At 47.7% G+C, this 19,580-nt stretch overlaps 1 protein-coding gene across 2 annotated transcripts in view; it reads right to left on the bottom strand.

Moving 5' to 3' along the window:
* The window catches only part of slc4a3 (solute carrier family 4 member 3), a 46,476-nt gene that overhangs the window by 23,759 nt on the left and 3,137 nt on the right, over nucleotides 1-19,580 (bottom strand). For both annotated transcript variants that reach the window (XM_036539968.1, XM_036539969.1), the window contains exons 2-5: nucleotides 13,413-13,560; nucleotides 3,490-3,646; nucleotides 1,727-1,983; nucleotides 884-1,047 (exon numbers count right to left, since the gene is read on the bottom strand). In XM_036539968.1, the coding sequence (XP_036395861.1) occupies nucleotides 884-1,047; nucleotides 1,727-1,983; nucleotides 3,490-3,646; nucleotides 13,413-13,466 (632 nt within the window). In that variant the 5' untranslated portion in view covers nucleotides 13,467-13,560. The remainder of the gene's footprint in view (nucleotides 1-883; nucleotides 1,048-1,726; nucleotides 1,984-3,489; nucleotides 3,647-13,412; nucleotides 13,561-19,580) is intronic.

Genomic DNA, 19,580 nt, shown 5'->3' with positions numbered 1-19,580 from the left:
TGTTGCTGCGGTGGTGATGAGCTTAACCCAAAATTGGTAACTACTAAAAGATGGATGAAAAGGGGGGTTAAAATGCAAAAATTCATAGAATGTAGAATTATAGCAGCAATACAGCATGTAGTAGAATACAATTCACCTTCAGTTGCCACTGTAGTTACTGCTACTTTTAGTAATTACTATTAGGGCCAAAATTTATCATCTGAATGTGCACTTTGGGTGATGTTAATAGTAAGATTAATAGAACAGTGTGGTTTCTTTTTTGTACTTCTTTTCGCTCCTCCACAGACATTCAACATTACCTAATATAATTTGATATCATTTAACTGTAATTTAAATTGAATATCACAGTAAAATATTCAGAGTGCTGGCTGTGAAGGCTGAATCTGAGTCTCAGGCCTTGTTCTGTGTGAGCACATTCAGTCTCAGACAGCAGGTTATGACACAACACACGGCGGTGGCAGCAGGGACCTTCTGATTAATCTCAGATCAATCTCAGTGTCACCGTGCCTGCCATCTATAGCTTTCAGTCTGAGCCCAGCTATCCTATTATATGTGATAAGTGAGATGAGTTGGGATGAGATGACATTTTTCAGCTCTACTGTGTGTCAGAAATTTTCAGGCTGGTCCAGACGGTTTTCAAAAAAAACAGCTTTTGCTCCACATCACAGCAAAAACCAAGACATGAGAATGGTGCACTATGCCAAGTAGTAATCTACATTAATCTACAATAACAGAGAGCAGAATTACTCCTGAGCAGGGGTACCCGGTCCTGATCCAGTGTCTCCTGAATTTGACCCATGTGTGAGACCCCGCACAGCTTCAGTCAGTACTTGTAAAACTGTCTCTGCCCGTTAGAATCTCCAGGACAGGCAGGTGACCCTACCTGCTCAAAGACTCCTCTGGGCGTGGCTCCTGCTCCTGCTCCTTCTCCTCCTGCTCCAGGTGGCTGGGTGTGGCCTCCTCGGGCGTGGGCGGGCTCTCGTTCTCGATGTGGAAGCTGGCGAAGGGGACCGGAGGCGTGAGGTCCTCTTCGCTTCCGAGGCTGAACTGCAACGATAGGCCTGTCAATAGACTCCTCCCCCCAGGAGCGCGCCTTTCTCCAAACAAAAGAACAGCTCGCTTACTCTTTACACCTCGCAAATTAAAAGAGAAAAATCACAGGATATCCTTCCTCCAGCTGACTGTGAGGGAACAGTCACAGCTGCTCTCTCTGAGGACTGCCTTCTGTCCGGCACTCAGATGATTGTGATCTGCCCTGTGTCAGCTATCTGCTGTTTATGGCTGTATTCTTGCTTCATTCTTTTTTTCTCACACATCTCATATCGCACTGCTCACCTAGGTGTGAAGGAAAAAAATCAAAATCATCCGCCATTTTCTGAGAGGGCAAGTAGCCTGCAAGCTTTTGTCAAAATAGAAGACTATTAGAACTCTATCGTAGATCTTCTCTGTAAATCCAGATAGCTCTGTACTTTTAATATTCTTTGTCTTATTCCATGATTACCAAATGTACAGTATCCTTCCCTTTTCCAGCCAGTTTTAGCTAAAAATGTAAACATTTTTTGTCAATATACCATCTTATATTCCACTCCTGTGAAAACAGTAAGTCCTCAACGACAGCATGATTGACGACATGATTGACGTTTCAAACACAAACCGGAGTACAAGTCACTGATCGTGGCTGACCTTGTCACTGGCCATCAGGTGTACCACCTCCGCCCCAGCGTACCTTTGGTTTGGCGCCTGGTTGCTCGGTGGGCGTGGCCGCCTGGCCCCGCCCCTGGCCCTCTGCGTCTGACTCTGCCTCCTCCTCGTCGACCTCGTGGATGGTGGGTGTGACCTCGGAGGGTGGCATGGAGGTCTTCTTTTTCTTGCGCTTCTTCTTCCTGCGGCGCTCGATGCTCAGCACTCGCTTGCGGAAGCGCAGCGTCGGGGGCAGGTGGGTGGAGAGCGGGTGGTGGGTGTGGTGGAAGGTGTGGCGGTGATCTGTGGGCGAGCACACATGCACACACACACACACACACACGCACACACACACGCACACACACACACACACGCACACACAGACACACGCACGCACGCGCACACACACACACACACACACACACACACACGCACACATGTACACACACACACACACACGCACGCACGCGCACACACACACACACACACACACACACACACACACTCACACATGTACGCACACACACACACACGCACGCACGCGCACACACACACACACACACACACACACGCACACATGTACGCACACACACACACACGCACGCACGCGCACACACACACACACACACACACGCACACACACACACACACACACACACACGCACACACACACACACACACACACACACGCGCACACACACAGACACACACACACAGGCTCAGTGCTCAGCTTTCAGCGCACCTGGCCACACTCCTGTCCCCTTGCACTTTCCTCTCAGATTATGTAAGTGACATTCACAGGGATTACACTGCTTTCACAGCGCGCCTCCAGCATCAAAACACCTAACGCTCTGACCAAACAGCACGTTCTGCACAGAGCCCCTGACACTCTCATTAACACAAGCGGCTCTCAGTGAAGTGCGTATATCTGACAGGCTGAACCTTCGCTGTGGCAGCCCTAAAACTTCATCATTTCTTCCCTTCTCTGGTTAATCCTTTCACTATATTTCACCCATATCCACCCATGACTTTTTCTGTACTCCATTCGCACACAGAAGCATGTGGGTGATCACAACCTCTGCGCCACCTACTGGCGGGTGACTGAAATTGCTGGGATTGCAGCAAGGGCAGTAAAAAGGCTTTAATATAAGCATGTTTCCCATGAACAAACACACTACTGTGTGGACTTGGTTTCCAGTTCACTGCGAAAGCTGCACCAGGCCCCAGCCGGGGGTCTCCATGGGCCCTGTGTGCTGCAGAGACCGTGCCTTTGTTTTTTAGGCTGAATAATTACGTGCAATCAAAGAGCTGTCATCCTGGATCAGTCAGCAGGATCCTGCCACCTGCTGCCCTCACTTCTCCTTCAGTCTATATTTGCGTTTTGCTGTAAATATCCCCCTTGATAGGAGATTCACTCATGTGTTCACAGATGTATCTCGGCTTGGCAGAGGCTTGCGTTTCAATGAGGGACACAGATTTATTGCAGGGGAATTTTGCTCAAATCACTACACAGTCAGTTTGTTTTGCAGTTCAAAGGCTAGAGCCAGGATGGGAAATTCTTTTCTGGAGGCTGGTCAGTGAAGGGCCTCTGTCTGAGTTTTCCCATTAAAGCAACCCCCAAAACACAAAGACAGATTCCTGAATAGGGATGTAGCCTAAATTTACAGTATAAACTCTAGAGTGTCTCCTTTCTCTCTTTTCCTGGGGCATGGTTTAACAGATCTGGACTAAGGGGTGTCTTCAGTACCGCAATACCTGTAAGAATGACCCCTGAGCCTCAGCCGTGAGGGACAGCAGTGAGGTACGTACACTCAAAGTCCTTCTCGTTGTAGCAGCGGCCCATCTTCTCAGCGCTGCTCGAGGCGGATTCGGAGATGATGTCGCCGAACCGCTCCACAGACAGGGCCTTCTCCCAGTCCTCCTCCTCCTGTCCATCAGTGGGGCCCTTCTCTTCTTCAGCCAGAACCTGAGCCGGGGGAGGAGTCGTGGTCAGAGGCGGCGTCGGCTAACACACATCCATTAGGCCCCGCGCTCATCGATGGCCTGTCACAGAGGCACGGAGTGCGGGAGGATAATCCAGTGACAATCTGAGCTTTGGCATGGGGGATGGAGCCGACGGCCAGAGGGCACACAGCAGCAACGTGAGGCTGAGCACGCAGTCACTGCACCCCCCCCCCCCCGTGTGCTGAAACACACGTCCCCAATGACGACAGAGTCAGGCCCCGCACCGCGCCGGGAAGCCCTCCGCCCAAAGGCATCATGGGAAACGGGCTTCCCTGCACGCGTCTGGGGCCCACCAGCCCCCCCCCCCCCCCCACCTCCCACCGCGTGCACACCCCCTCCCCACCATGCCCCGAATCCGAGCCCCTTTCATCTGGGCTTTGAAGCGGGTGCGGGCTGCGAGGGAGGCGGACGGCCGTGACGCCAGCGCAGCACACATGCAGCAGACGCGCAGCGAGGGGATCAGGCGCGGTGAAGGTCACCCGCCCCGCAGGAGGGCCCCGCCACACAGGAGGGCCCCGCCCCACGAGAGGGCCCCGCCCCGCGAGAGGGCCCTGCCACACGGGAGGGCCCCGCCACACAGGAGGGCTCCGTCCCGCGGGAGGGCCCCGCCCCTGCCACACACACAGGATCTCTTCATTCAGGGGCTCTTACATCACGTCAAAATGCATTCCGCACCTAACACCCTGCACAGCCTCGTCTGTAACCCGGCTTCACCCATCACGGCCCTCTTTACATCCACAGGCCTCACATGACAGACAAGGGGCAGAAAGGAGGGAGTTAGGAGGAGGGATTATAACCGAAAGGTTGCTGGTTCAATTCCCCGCTGGGACACTGCTGCTGTACCCTTGGGCAAGGTACTTAACCCAGGATTGCCTCAGTAAGGATCCAGTTGTATAAACGGAAAACATGTTACAATAGTAACCTGTGTAAGTTACTCTGGATAAGAGCGTCTGCTAAATTACAATGATGTAATGTTCAAATTTACACAGTACCCAACACTTTGCAAAAGTGTTCATAGGTTAAATAAGAGGAAGAGGAAGGCAAAATGTGGCAATTTTCCAAATTATGATTCAACAGGTCTCTTCCTAAAGGGCCCTTCAATCAAACGATTTTGCCACAAGCTGAAATCAGCAGGCCAGATGGCTAAACATGACAAAACAAGAAAATGAGAGGGGGCAGGAGAAGTCTTTCATTACGAGACCGAGTCTGCTTTGCCAAATTCGCCCTTCGGCTTTGCTAAAATTAATGGAGACAGCATTTCATTAGCCAGTGCGGTGCTGCACGCGTGTGTCTGTGGCGGAGTCTACACTCACATCTCGATTTTAATGAGTGTGAGGAGGTGAAATCACTTACACCGCCAGCGTGCGGCTCGAAAGGCCTGTGAGGAGTCTGCTTTATGCTCCTCACAGCAGAAGGAAGAGCCACCAGTGCAGCTACTTCAGAGCAGACAAACAGCGGAATTCTACACATCAGCAGCTGAACTGAACACATGCTTTATATCTGATATTAAAAGACTTTCAGTGAAAGTACAATAAATACACGGAGAGGTCATGCTAACAATTAAGCATGACATTTGCATCCAGCTTGCCGTAAGTGGCTGGAAATATGAATATATAACTGAAAGAGGCAAATTCAGCCTGAGTCTGTGCAGTGCTGTGCATCTCAGCCTGCTTCAGGCCTCTTCCTTACCTTTAGAAGTATCAGAGGTATGAGGGAAGCACTCCAGAAGCAGCCAGGAGCTGTCTGTGTGCAATATTAATGTGCTGTCAGAGGCTGCTGATCTCATCTCTCTACAGTGAGCCCCAGCAGATAGCAGGGCTGCGTTATTTCCTGACCTCCTCAGAGTGTGTGTGTGTGAGTGTGTGTGCGTATGTGTGTGAGATAGATTGTGTGTGTGTGTGAGTGTGTGTGTGTGAGTGTGTGAGATAGATTGTGTGTGTGTGTGTGTGTGTGTGTGAGTGTGTGTGCGTATGTGTGTGTGAGATAGATTGTGTGTGAGTGTGTGTGTGTGTGAGATAGATTGTGTGTGTGTGTGTGTGTGTGTGTGAGATAGATTGTGTGTGTGTGTGTGTGTGTGTGTGAGTGTGTGTGTGTGAGATAGATTGTGTGTGTGTGTGTGTGTGTGTGTGTGAGATGGATTGTGTGTGTGTGTGTGTGTGTGTGAGTGTGTGTGAGTGTGAGATAGATTGTGTGTGTGTGTGAGTGTGTGTGAGTGTGTGTGTGTGTGAGATAGATTGTGTGTGTGTGTGTGTGTGTGTGTGTGTGTGTGTGTGAGATGGATTGTGTGTGTGTGTGTGTGTGAGTGTGTGTGAGTGTGAGATAGATTGTGTGTGTGTGTGAGTGTGTGTGAGTGTGTGTGTGTGTGAGATAGATTGTGTGTGTGTGTGAGTGTGTGTGAGTGTGTGTGTGTGTGAGATAGATTGTGTGTGTGTGTGTGTGTGAGTGTGTGTGTGTGAGTGTGTGTGAGTGTGTGTGTGTGTGAGATAGATTGTGTGTGTGTGTGTGTGTGTGTGTGAGTATGTGTGTGTGAGTGTGTGTGTGTGTGAGATAGATTGTGTGTGTGTGTGTGTGTGTGTGCGTGTGTGTGCGTGTGTATGTGCGTGCGTGCATGTCATGTGTGTCTCTCTCAACTCTCATATTCATTATTTGCCACTGCACCATCATGACTGTAAGACCTGCTTTCTGATGTATGCTTCTTTTAAAATGTCACTTGCTGAATTACAAACAGACAGGGAATGATATGACGCTTGTGTGCCAGCGTTAATCACCTTCCTAAAGCCGGGCATGAATGCGGGCCACGGGCTGTCACTCAGGTGCTTCCTTTCACTGTACAGGTGAAACAAACAGGATACTGGGTGGGAAATCAGTGCAGGCTGACAGGTGTGTTTACCTGAGCTTCACGAGCACCAGAGATTTAATCCCCACGTTACAGAACCACAGTGCACACTGCCAGGCCTGTCTGATGCAAACCAGGGTCAAACCAGGGAGGAACTCTGTGCAGAAGTGAAGCCCCATCCCCATTTTCAGAATGACATCATTTGTACATGTGTTGTATGAAATTAGTTTTAGCAACATAGCAGGGTGGAAAGCCAGTATCCGGGAGGGAACGGCATGTTCAAAGTCAGACATAAATAGATTAAAATGTGTCCACACGGTCAAGAATGCATAGCACGACTAGAATGTTATTCATTCTGAAGTCCAATGTCATTTCATATTGGCTTCATTTTTATGTGGCAATAATAGTACTTTGTGAAACTCATTTTCAATGCACTGGCCATTAGGTAATAAATCATCAGACAATATATCAGTAATTCTTAAATTCAACAAATCTAATTTTAAGCAAAAACTTAAGACAAAACACACACAACCAACATTGTAGAGGGCAGCAGTGTGGTGTAGTGGTAAGGGGCAGGGCTTGTAACCAAAAGGTTGCTGGTTTGCACTGCTGTTACACCCTTGGGCAAGGTACTTAACCCACAATTGCCTCAGTAAATATCCAGCTGGATAAAAATGTAACCTCTGGGCAAGAGCATTTGCTAAATGACAATAATGTAATGTAATGTAATGTAATGCAGAGGCCAAATGTCTCTGACTCTAACAGGTTGCCCGTAAATGACCTGGCTGTCTTCCTAAGCCAGGCGCAGGATCTGAGGGAACAGCACACAGACTGAGCCACCTCCCCGTGGTTGCAGGACAGACACAGGCCTGATCGGCTGCGTTTCAGCTGCGGCTGGCTGCCAGCACTGAGGTGGCGTTACCATGCCAACGCGATCGCAGCCAGATCTGGGGTCAGGGTCATGACTGCGGCGTCATGCGCGGCGCATTAACCCAGAGCGGTTCTCACAGGAAGGGGCGTGTCTGCTTCAGCGGGGTTCCGCCACCACTGCGTTCTGTTTAGAACTACAACGCAGCTACCTTTCATATGCTGGGGACCTTTCCCTACCCTGAACATGCTGCAAATGTCAGAATATTTCAAAGCATTCAAAAGCTGTTAAAACACAAAAGCTCCTAGAGTTGCGGCAGTGTGGCATAGTGGTAAAGAGCAGGGCTTGTAACCTTAAGGTTGCTGGTTTGATTCCCTGCTGGGGTAGTGCTGCTGTACCCTTGGGCAAGGTACTTAACCCAGGATTGCCTCAGTAAAGGTCCAGCTGTATAAATAGATAACATGTAAACACTGTAACCTATGTCAGTCGCTCTGGATAAGAGCATCTGCTAAATGCTGATAAGGTAATGTAATGTAAAACTCACTCAACAAATCTTAGAGTTCTATGCATTTCATAGAGATACAAAATGTCTCTGTTTATACAACTCTTCTAGAGACAAGAGTCACGCTAGCAGGTTCAGAACTCCGTGGGTATCAGAGAGACTGGCTGTATCCAAAATCACACAGGATATTAGGATACTGTGTAATACACTAAGCCAGAGAACTGGGCCATTACGTACAGTAACACATGATAGTGTGGTATGCTTCAAAGTACCTGGATGTCACCCACAATCGTGCTACAATCACAGAAAAAAAAGAATTCATCAGCTGCACACTATCCAGGAAGTGTTTTACATTTCCTATCCCAGAATTCAAATTAAAAAGCAAAGGTGGATAATTTGAATGGTGGTGCAGATTCAGTATACAAACAGCTATATAGTGAACAATCATTATTATTTATTGAATATTACATGTGGTTTCAGGTGGTATCATGGTAACATAGATAAACTGATGATCTGTCACACAGGTTAACCTGTCAGTTGTATGTAGCATGAGACCAGAACACCATAGCTACCTGAATAGCTAGTTTGGCTAATGTAATGTCAAAGTTCGTTAACACAGAATTATGATGCAGAAGTGCATTCACAATTAATGCATACTGTGAACGTCCACACTGACTGATATGAGCTAAAAGATTTAGTAGAGAGTGCTTACTACGCAATACTTTAGCATGCAGTATGTTAGTGCGCCGTTTGGGCCACAGCCAGGAAGCGCGTGCTGCTGTTGCCCGAGTCATTAGCTAGTTAATGGGAGCTGATTCATGTAGTGACATTAAACAGAGAACAAAGAGGAGCAGGGACACCTGATCACCACACACTGTCCTCTAACAGGAAGCCTGGAAATAAGGCTCTGCTGCACAGGAAATGACATTCACTAGACGTAGCCATTAAGTCATCATCATTGTATTATATTCGATCAGAGGACAGCATTTTATAGCAAATAACACGTTACTGCAAGTGACACGTTATTCAGCTCATTGGCTTTCAGCATGCCACTAACGTACAACAGATAAAAATGCAAGGCGACATTTTGCTGATCAGTGGTAGCTCAGGAGGTCTGAAATTCGAATCCACCGGTAACCACTGGCAACAGCGGAATGTCCACATTCCCCAGACCTGTCAGATCTGAGATCAGTCAATAAAGAGCACAAGCAGAGGAGAGTCAGAGCAGAAAGTAAAGACACTAATCCAATGGAGCGTTATCACACACAATGTTTACCCCACCACTGCGCCTGGTCACATGTGTAATAAAGAGATCAGATTTCGGTTCAGATCAATCTCTACTACTTCATTAATCATAATAATGCTTTGCACTGCAACTGAGAGCATCTTTGTTTCGCGTTTGTGTGAGTCTGGCCTTCTCTTTAAGGGCTTTGGGGACCGAACGAGCGATCCGATCCAGCTGCACAGGCCTGGAACCAAACAAAAGGAGAGCCCTCCCTCTATCGCCTGTCACACGTATCTTCCACTGAATCCTTTGAGGGCCTCCGGGACCAGAATGGACTGATCTAATCAGCGTACGGCTTTAAAGCAAAGTAGGTGCCCTGCTTCTACAGTGCCCCACCTTTACAGTGCCACGCCTCTACAGTGCCACGCCCCAGCAGTGCCCCACCTTTACAGTGCCACGCCTCTACAGTGCCACGCCCCTGCAGTGCCCCACCTTTACAGTGCCACGCCTCTACAGTGCCACGCTTCTACAGTGCCACGCCTCTACAGTGCCACGCCTCTATAGTGCCACGCTTCTACAGTGCCACGCCTCTACTGTGAACTGTTGGGTTGTTTGGGAGTCCAAGGAAATTTTTCAAATTTTCCAAATTAGGTGTGGGTGGGGGAAGAGTGGAGTAGATGAGTGTCACCGTGTCTGTCCTCCATCTTCTGCCATTTTCTTCTTTGAGTGTGCTCGACATCACAGGGCTCTGTGCTACAGATTTATCCAGCTAATGACCCAGACTGACCCAGCAGGACTGGGCAGAAGCAATGCTCTGATAGAGGGATAGAGACGGGGAGACATACTGTGGGAATAACAGCATCGTCTCCTGCATTCAGCACGACTAACATTCCTGCTAAATCCATGCTGTGCAATGCAATGATCAAGCTATGGCACAATCATTAATTTGCTAAAATGCAGTAATTTCATGTGACCTATAAAAATGGCAAGTTCTTTCCTTTTGCTGTCAGTCTCAATTACTCTCTGAGAAACGGTGAGACTTGCCAGACACTGCATGCCTACCACAGCACACGGACAGCTCTCTCATGCTGGGACTCTGTCAGACGTATCAAGGCAAACTCACATCCTTCTAAAATCAGGGGTGAGACCGAAATCTAGAGATCACCAAAGGGTAAACTGCAATCAAAATGCTTTCTTTAAAATGCCAAGCTGTTGTCAAAGACCGCTGTATCTGTACAGAACTGTGTTCACTTTTTGTTCTTGTAACAAAGAAATAATGCTCAACAGAAACTACATTAGGCTGACATATACTGATGTTTAAAAATATCAGCTACAGGTCTAGGGATTGCTTCTTGATTTAGTTATGGAATTTTGTCTGTAAATTGTAAAGTTGGATTTATTTGGCTGCAGGTAAGGTTACTGACAGCTCTCCCTTGCTGAATCACTGCAGTTCCTCTTTTTCCAGCGTGTCCATGTGGTTGGCACATTTGAATGGGGTTTGAATATCGTTTAGGCAAATATTCGCCCAGAGGCGAAAGCCTTTCAGCTGCCACCCAGCTCGGCACTGCGGTGTAAGTTTAGTAGAGGAGGAATAATCCAATCCCTACACACCTGTCTGTTTCTGACCACAGCCAATCACATGTCCTGGTCCCCTGGGCCTCCCACACTTGTCAGAGGCACTAAAAGTAGATGACTTCAGAGAGGTCAGTGTGGCTTTGGGTTTATGTTTACACTGTAATACAGCTGACAGCAGTGTATTCGTGCACAGAGAGAAGGAAAGGAAATGCTCTCTGCTTGTGCAGGTCAGGCCTGGGTAACTCACTGCCCGGGTTTTCCCATGCACTACAGACTGGAGCTATTTCACTGCCCCCAGCCTGTCTCTGCCTCTGTCTCTCTCATCAACAACGTCTGACCCCCAGGAAAATTACCATGTACTCCTTTGTGAATCACTCGGCCCTAAGTTCATCTCTGAGGCACAGTTTTGTCTCAGAGAGAGAGGGCTTGCGGTTCCTAAAGAGAGATCAGCTTGAGAATGGTACAGTGGAACCAGGCTATATGGGGGAATGCTATCGCTGTTTTGCCACTGAGAAACAAACCTCTCCACAAAACGGTTATTCAAAGTGTGACATCTTTTAGAGCCAGTATGTCACTAAAACTTTCTTTTTTCCTGCCCGTTTCACCCAACTTTAGCGGTCTCCAATCATCACATTACGCTACTGTCATTTAGCAGAAGCTTTTATCCACAGCATCTTACAATTTTATCCATTTATACAGCTGGATATACTAAGGCAACTGTAAGTCCCTTGCCAAACAGTACAGATGCAGTGCTGCAGCAAGGAATCGAACCAGCAACCTTTTGGTTACCAGCCCTTCTCCTTACCACTATACCACACTGCTGCCCATACGGGCATATTCACCACTTATACACTGAAGCTCATCACCACTGCAGCAGCAACCACAGGACCACCACAGAAGCGCTCTGGTAGAGGCGCATGCAGTCCTACGATATGCACACGCTCTCACCACAACTATTTTTCTCACTACAACTCCCACAGTGCGCCAGGAGGCAAATGCCGTCATCTGATATGTGTACCCTCCAGTTGCTGTCTGAGTGACTCAGAGGCACCCACACGAGGCCCCTGGTTTTGCCGATGTTGTCTCCGGGTCATTGTCGGCAAATGACACAGCTAGTCTCGAACCCGGGCCGCGGGGCTCAGCCTACGCTTGCAACGAGCACTTCTACTGTCCGATCCTCTCCGGAGACCCGGAGGCACGATACGCTTTTAGAGCTGCTGACACTAATGACACAGCTTGGGCTGAGTGTCACCCAAGACTCTCCCCTGAGCGGAGGAGTCAGAGAGCTCCTTTCATGGCCTCCCCATTTGTCCCTCTTCAGAGAGCCAGCTATCACAGGTCAGTCTGAACCGCAGGTGTACTCAAACCGCTCCTATCGAGGTGGTTTTCAAGCACGCCAACAGCAAAGAGATTACAGAATGCTCCTTATTTGCATCACCTGCATCTCATTATACCCCCGTCTAGACTGTGGGGCATTCATGAGCCTGCTACTCTTCATCCTCATGCATGATATGCGCTGAGCGTACAATTATCTACTTTACACTATGATAGTGACTTACACTCTTATCATAATAATTTATTAGTTAAATTACTGCCAATTTGTTACTCAGGGCCTCCTTTCGTATGATAATGTACAAAAACGGTCACTTTGATATGGCCTGAAAAGCCCTCAGAGTGCAGGGATGAAAGGTGAGAGCTGGAGGAAATAAAAGCCTTTCTATTGTGCTGCTGATTGCTTTTCATCTCGTTCCAAGCCTGAGAATCGTCACCTCCGGCAGCGGAGTGGAGCTGTGGCCGTGTGAGGCAGCCGAGGATGTGACCGCGCTGCCTTAAGATGGCCGACTGTCAGCAGACGCACTGAAGGTCGCTTTCAGCGTGCTCTGAAACACCACCTCATCTCACAACAGAGTTTATCAGTCATAGATCAGGGCTGCCTTGAGATGTTGTAAATCAGAAAAAAACACCCTGACCATCAGTGCCCGAGCAAGGTCACCTGGAGCTCCACAGCACTGTCTGTTACCGCCGAATCGCCCAGACTCCCTCAGCACTCCTGTCTTTCTGTCGGGTTTATATTTACATTTAGTTGCTTTGCAGACACTCTTATCCAGAGTGACTTACTTAGGTTACAACCGCTACATGTTATCCAAATATACAGCTGGATATTTACTGAGGCAACTCTGGGTTAAGTACCCTGCCCAAGAGCACAGCAGCAGTGCCCCAGCGGGGAACCAAACCAACAGCCTTTGGGTTATGAGTCCTGCTCCTTACCACACCACACTGCTGCCCACTGGCCAGGTTTCTCTCTCACGGTAAGCTGACTGACAGGGCCGAACAGTAGGGGTTCAAACCGTTAAACATGTCTGCCATCTGATACGCCCTATATCTGCTCTGATCATTCACTACAATATGCAGCTCATGTCACAGAGTCTTACTTTCACTGCACGGCACAGCTCCACTGGCCCTCAGTAAATGGTTGCTAAGGGATGCCTTAGCAACCGAGTCTAATTAAGGATGTTTAATTCACTACTAATTATCAACAGGAACGTTGCTGCCCTTTGGTCGGCTTTGCTTTAAATATCACTTAACAGACAGTTCAGAATACAGTCCACATGTGAGAGGTCTTTGCGCACTGTCCCATGGCTGGAGTGTGTGTTCCTCTCTGCTGAAGTGTGTGTGTAACAGTGGTATGGAACGAGGTGCGAGAGAGGGGCGTGTCTCCTACCTGATGCAGGTTGATCAGCACGTCTGTCTCGGGAGCATGACCTCCTGTCGCCATGGGGACACGGGAAGGCAGCAGTGGGGGCACGGGTCCGGGATCAGCCCTTCTCTTTGACGGTTGGGTTTCCAGTCAGCCTGTGGGATGGCATAACCTGCAAGGAGAGAGAGAGAGAGAGAGAGAGGGAGAGGGAGAGAGAGAGGGAGAGAGAGAGAGAGAGGGAGAGAGAGAGGGAGAGAGAGAGAGAGAGGGAGAGAGAGAGAGGGAGAGAGAGAGAGAGAGAGAGGGAGAGAGAGAGAGAGAGAGGGAGAGAGAGAGAGGGAGAGAGAGAGAGCAGAGAGAGAGAGAAAGAGAGAGAGGGAGAGAGGGAGGGAAAAGGTCAGAAAGGTAAAAGAGGTCAGTGCAGTGTCCAGACACTTTCTCCCTTTTAGTCCGCACCTGCACAGAAGAGCTTCTAATCAGCTGAGCTGAAAAGTATTCATTTACAGTGATTCAGATCTAGGTCAACATAAACACGCTGCTGTGGGTTTTGGCTTCTGAATCAGGGCCCTCCTGCTAAACCCTGCAGACCTGAGGGAACCGTGGAGTCCAGCTGGGGGAGGGGGCAGGGGGCGGTGACCTGCATCCTCCCCTGACAGTGATCAGGAGCGTAATCAGAGCCGGTCCTTCCGGCTGGCGCACAGAGGACGCCGGTGTTCTGATTCAGACGGATCAGCAGACCTGCCCAGGTGCTCACCAGCCTCTCAGGTGCTGTCAACTGCAGCGAATCCCCTCAAATCTGCAGCCCTAAGCTGCCAGGAACCCAGGACAAACGCACTCTCCGACCGCGCTGTCTGACAGAGGAGAGATTACAGACAGACACGCATGAGTACCAGCCTGAAGAGCTGGTCAGGTCAGGGAGGCCTTCACTGGACTGTGGTCTGCTTCCCTGTAAGCTCAGCCCAGGCACCATGGAGCCTCATACATTTGGTACTGAGTCATTGACCAGCCACTCCTACCTGGTTTTCCTGGAGGCTGTGATTGGCTGTATGTACTGGGTTTGGAACATCCCTCTAACTCTGTCCCTGGAGGTCATGAGGAGTCCCACATGCCTGAAGCATCCACCATTTAAAGTCATGTCCCAAACCAAAGGGCTCATAGAATCCTTTTCATCTGATTCAAACAGTTCAGCCAGTTCTCTCCAGAAAAGGCATGAATTTCACTGTCACTGTTCTTTGCTGGTGGATAGGACAGGAAACAAAATCTGCTTATCTATGGAAGAGAACGTATATAAAAACAAGGGTCATTTCCCTGTTAGTTGTTTATTAGTTTAGATAAACTCAATGCCGGATTCTACCAAAGTGTTAATGAGGTTGTATGCATTTCAAACAAAATTTAAGCTAATGATTCAGCTGGTTAGGTAGTTAATGTGAACTTGCGAAAGAGGTAGCCAGCAAGCCGCGTTGAAGTGGTCACAAATTCTTCAGAAAATGATCACAAGCACTGACTGATGATGATAACCTGATTTGATTGTGAAGTACACTTTTGTTTAAGAGAGATGCCTGTTCATCTCTGCCATTGCAGATGCAGCCTATGAGGGCTGTAGACAGCAGCCGCCACCCCTTTGTGACACAGCTGTGGTCTTGGCTCAGTGTTCTGAGCCAGCAGAGAATGCTTCCCAGAGTGCCCTTGGGTGAGTCCTCCGCTCTGTGTGAACAGTTTATCAAGCGGATTTATTTATCCTCGTTCTACACAAATGCATTCCTTTGGGGTTTCGAGTGAAACCACCCAAATTGTTTATTTAGGGTAATTACTGACGGTCTATTCTTTAAGCCTTTTATTTACTCTCTGAGTGCTAGTGGAAAATATGCTCAGAAAATGGCAGCGGCAATTAATTGTTCCAGAAACGCAAAGTCATAGAAAGCTGATCTTTAGAAGTTATCTTGCGTTTGTGTAAACATGTCTGGGCTATCCATAATTACAGAGGGCAGCGGGAGTGAGGGCAGGCCCAGAGGAGGCCTCCAAAAGACAATCTGCTTCACTGGATGCCTTCCAGACACCAGTCACAGTTGCTCTGTGGACAGAGTGTGTTATTGCGGCCAGTTGCCTTGAAGACAGCTGAATTTCATTTAAACAACGATTTACTGACAATCATGGACATGAATACCTCATTGTTGTGGGACTCTGGGACAGAGGTCAAAGGGCAGGCAACAGCTGCGCCCACATTTGCTTCCGGGGGTGTGACCGCTGCTAGCCGGAGCGTGTGCTTCACTTTATCGAGCCATTACAGAGCTGTGTGTTATTTACAGCCCTTGAGTTTATAGCAAGGAGGATCCCTCCAAAGAAACAAGCACATGCATCCTCAATGTGAGAACAGGAAGAGAACTGCAAACATGCACACACACATACACACCTCAACACACACAAATACTCCCTCTGGCAGTTTTTCAGAACCTAAAACTTTGGAGAGGTTTTGACCGGGGGAAAAATGAGGCTATATTATTGCTGTTTCTTACTTTGAACAAACCTTACTGTTTTGGTATTTTTCTTTTAAGGGAACTGAATTTAATTTGATAGTGAATGTTTAACATCTATTAAAAATGAGTAATAGATAGTTGTGAGATGTTCCATAGATACTCTACAGCACTCTCAATCCGGATGCCAGAGCTGGTCAACAGTGTCAAGAGCAGACTTCTGCAAACAAGGGCTTTCCCAGTCTGACCTGTAAACCGCTACTTATACTTCAGTATTATTTTGTGTACATAAGGTACAGCAAATAAATAATAACTTCACATCACCTTCCTGGGGCTAACAGACATACAGAAATGTGTGTGTCTGTTTCTGTGAGCACACTGTGGACTCAAACTCTCAGTGTCCTTGAGATATCACCGTGACTTTGGCAGCAGGGCATTCAGCCCAGAGCTAACACAAGGACTTCACGTCCTCCTATGTAAAAACATATAAATAAATAAATAAATAAAATAATAACAGCTGTGAATATTGCCTGTACTGAGGGAGTCTGGAGCAGGCAGCAAAGACAGGAATCGTGACGAAACACTGACAGCAGTACAGACAGCGTTCCGGAACCCCGGTTTGTTCCATGCCCCTGACGGTCAGAGCTATCTGCTGCCGTGTCCGTGCGCCTGTCTGTCGCGGCTAATCTCTGACATTCCGGAATCCACTGTACCCCCCCCACACCACTCTCACTCTAAACAGTCATTTAAAGTACACCAGCTCTAAATGCAGCGAGCAGGGCTCCTACCTGTCTTCTCTCCACCCGTGCCCACGCGGCTTCCTGCTTACAGTCCAGTGCAGATCGCTGCCCACCGGCCCTTCCCAGCCTCCGCTGTTCCTCAGTTTCCCCGCACCCTCTCCACCCCTTCCCACCTCCGGCCCAGCCCGGATTGTGTTTCACTACTACTCACTATCACAGGGTGACAGGGGGACACGCGGGGGCTGCTGGCCCTCATGAATGTGTGCGTGCGTGTGCTTGCGTGCGTGTGTGTGTGTGTGTGTGTGTGTGTGCACTCCCTGAATGTTTTTGTGTGTGTGTACTGTAAGAATGTATGTATGTCGGTGCATGTGTGTCTGGATTTACATATGTGAGTGAGCATGTTTGTGTGTGTGTCTGCATGTGTACACTGTATGAGTGTGTGTGTGTGTGTGTGTGTGTGTGTGAGTGGGTGTGTGTGTGTGTGTGTGTGTGTGTGTGTGTGTGCATGCTACATGAGCGTGCATGCACATACGCTTTAGGTCAGCTGAGGAATGCAGCCTTTAACATGAGAGACACAAAGGGCACTTGGCCACAGAGTCACTGCCAGCTAAGCTGGCATACTACACTAGCATGCTTTACAAAGCTAGCATACTACACTAGCATGCTTTAGAAAGCTAGCATGTCAAGCTAACATGGTAAAGAAAGCTGGCATGTCAAGGATGCCACTCTCTGGTGGTGTAAGAGGAACCCGCTGCCCTCCCTGTGGTACCTCTCAATCTGGCACAACGTTAACAAAATTAATGAAATGTTGAACTTTATACTTCCTTTTGACAGTGTTGCTTGTCACATTGTGACTAGCATTTGCGCTGTTTCTGAGATTTCACAGATATGTAGGCATGCCACTTTGGCATGCCACTTTGCAACAATTTGAACAGAGCATACAGTACAATCCCACTCACCGAACCACTCATTACCACAGCTGCTAGCATTCCCCCTGACCATTCAACTACAACTTACTAATGGCTGCACTACTGACACCACTGACACTTAAAACAGCACACACACTGCAATGAACAAGACACACTTTGCTTTTACAGAACCTGCAAAACTATTTTTGTTCTTTCTGTGGCTCACACTGCCGAAGCTTGTCTGAGATTGTGCTACACTGATATATGTTCTATTTACTAAGAGTGGAAAGAACATGTAACTTTTCTTAAAGAGTGATATGGTGGCAGCCTTTAAAGTCTGCCACGTATATGGAATTCAACGTACATTAAACATGACATAAAACAGCTCAAGAAAGGACAGCTCTCCATCTACCATCTAACATATGCCGATGGATAGTAATAAAGATGTTCCTCTGCTCTAAATAATGTTTTACAATGGACCAACTCAATCTGGTCTTACAACCAATCCTATGAATTTGTCCAAACATTTGTGGCTTCTCACAAAAGGAGGAATTCTTCCAACTTTTGACAAAATCTTACAAATTACTCTAATGAAGAGTGAAAGTCCGCCATAGCTAGCCTTAAAGGCTCGAGGAGGCAGAGCGGCATGGGCTCTTGTGGGTGAGCCAGCCCACCTTTTGATGGTGCTATCAATATGACAAGCGTACAAAGTGTTCAAACATTTAGGAGAATTTTAAATGTTAAAATGTTTCCTGGGTGTTTGCCCATGTATTTTGCAGTGCAGACATTACGGGCCACCCTGTGGCCAGCAGCGATTTGTCAGAATCTGAAAGCCGAACGCTGGTATCTCACTCCGCAGTGAAGCGAGATTGCAACTGCACATCGCTAAAATGGCCGGGCTGGAGAAGCCGGAGCACTGCTGCTAAACTCCTCCTGGAAACATTACGCTGCCTGACAGGCGGCATGAGCTCCACACTACATTTCCAATGACTCATCCCAACCATTACACACAGCCAGAGAGCCACTTATCAGCTTCTTCTCCGGTGGAGTAATTGGCAGATCACAAACCAGCCTAAGATGGTGCATACCACCACTTGCTCTCACCGGAGTGCACAGGCCCAGGGCACTTCATCTGACAGATAAGCGCAAGTTTTCAGATGCGGGAAATTTCTCTACAAACTGATTATGAGACCAGTTTTGTTCAACCAGACAACCAGATAAAGAGAGATGAGAACAAGCTTTATTCTGTTTCCAATATTTCTACTGCCACTATGTATCATATTACACACAAACTTCACATTGCTCATAATAACACAAGTCGATTCTTGCGTCATACCAGAATTTAAGAAAGATAGACATGTCATAGAAACACACATAGTGACATCATAAAGACTGCCAAGGCACTGAATATGTATGACTGAACAAAACTAAAATAAGAATGTTTAAGAGCCCTTTCTCTTTTGCCTTACTTATGCAGAAAGTGTAGTGTAGAGGGCTCCACTAAACCTACGAGCTTTCCCAAACACTGCTACAGTGCAACGTTTTCCCACATCCCTGAAATTCTCTCATTATTTTAAATTGCCTTAATAAATTAGATAAAATAAAGATTAATTTTCAGTTCGGGCATGCTTTATGCAGGGGTCCTGTCTAAACCAGAGAGAGAATCCCTATGCACGATCTAGGATCAGATTTACCGATGCTACTGAACATCAGTGCTGATCTTGGGTCATTGTTTATGGGCTCTCTCTACCTTCACAGTGGAAAGTTGAGTCTACTTAAGTCTGATAAAATTCCATGTTGCATGTTACAGACATGCCTGAGTTATAGGGTGTATGAGCTATAATAGCTAAAGCTAGCTACCCACCTCTCTATCTAATCATCTAGCTAGCAGTACAGCCAGGTACACCTATGGATAATTTAGTAATGAGAACTTAACTTGCTGGTAATAGATGTTAACTAGATGCTAGCTTGCAAGATAATGACTAGAAACTAATAATAGCTTGATTAATGTAAAATGTAATTTGCAGAAACGGCCAACAAAATAATTAAAATTTTGAGGTGTGCGCATCCTTC

The sequence above is a fragment of the Megalops cyprinoides genome, chromosome 11 (assembly GCF_013368585.1).
Source record: "Megalops cyprinoides isolate fMegCyp1 chromosome 11, fMegCyp1.pri, whole genome shotgun sequence".
Lineage (NCBI taxonomy): Eukaryota > Metazoa > Chordata > Actinopteri > Elopiformes > Megalopidae > Megalops > Megalops cyprinoides.
This window is presented reverse-complemented; position numbering and strand designations above follow the sequence as displayed.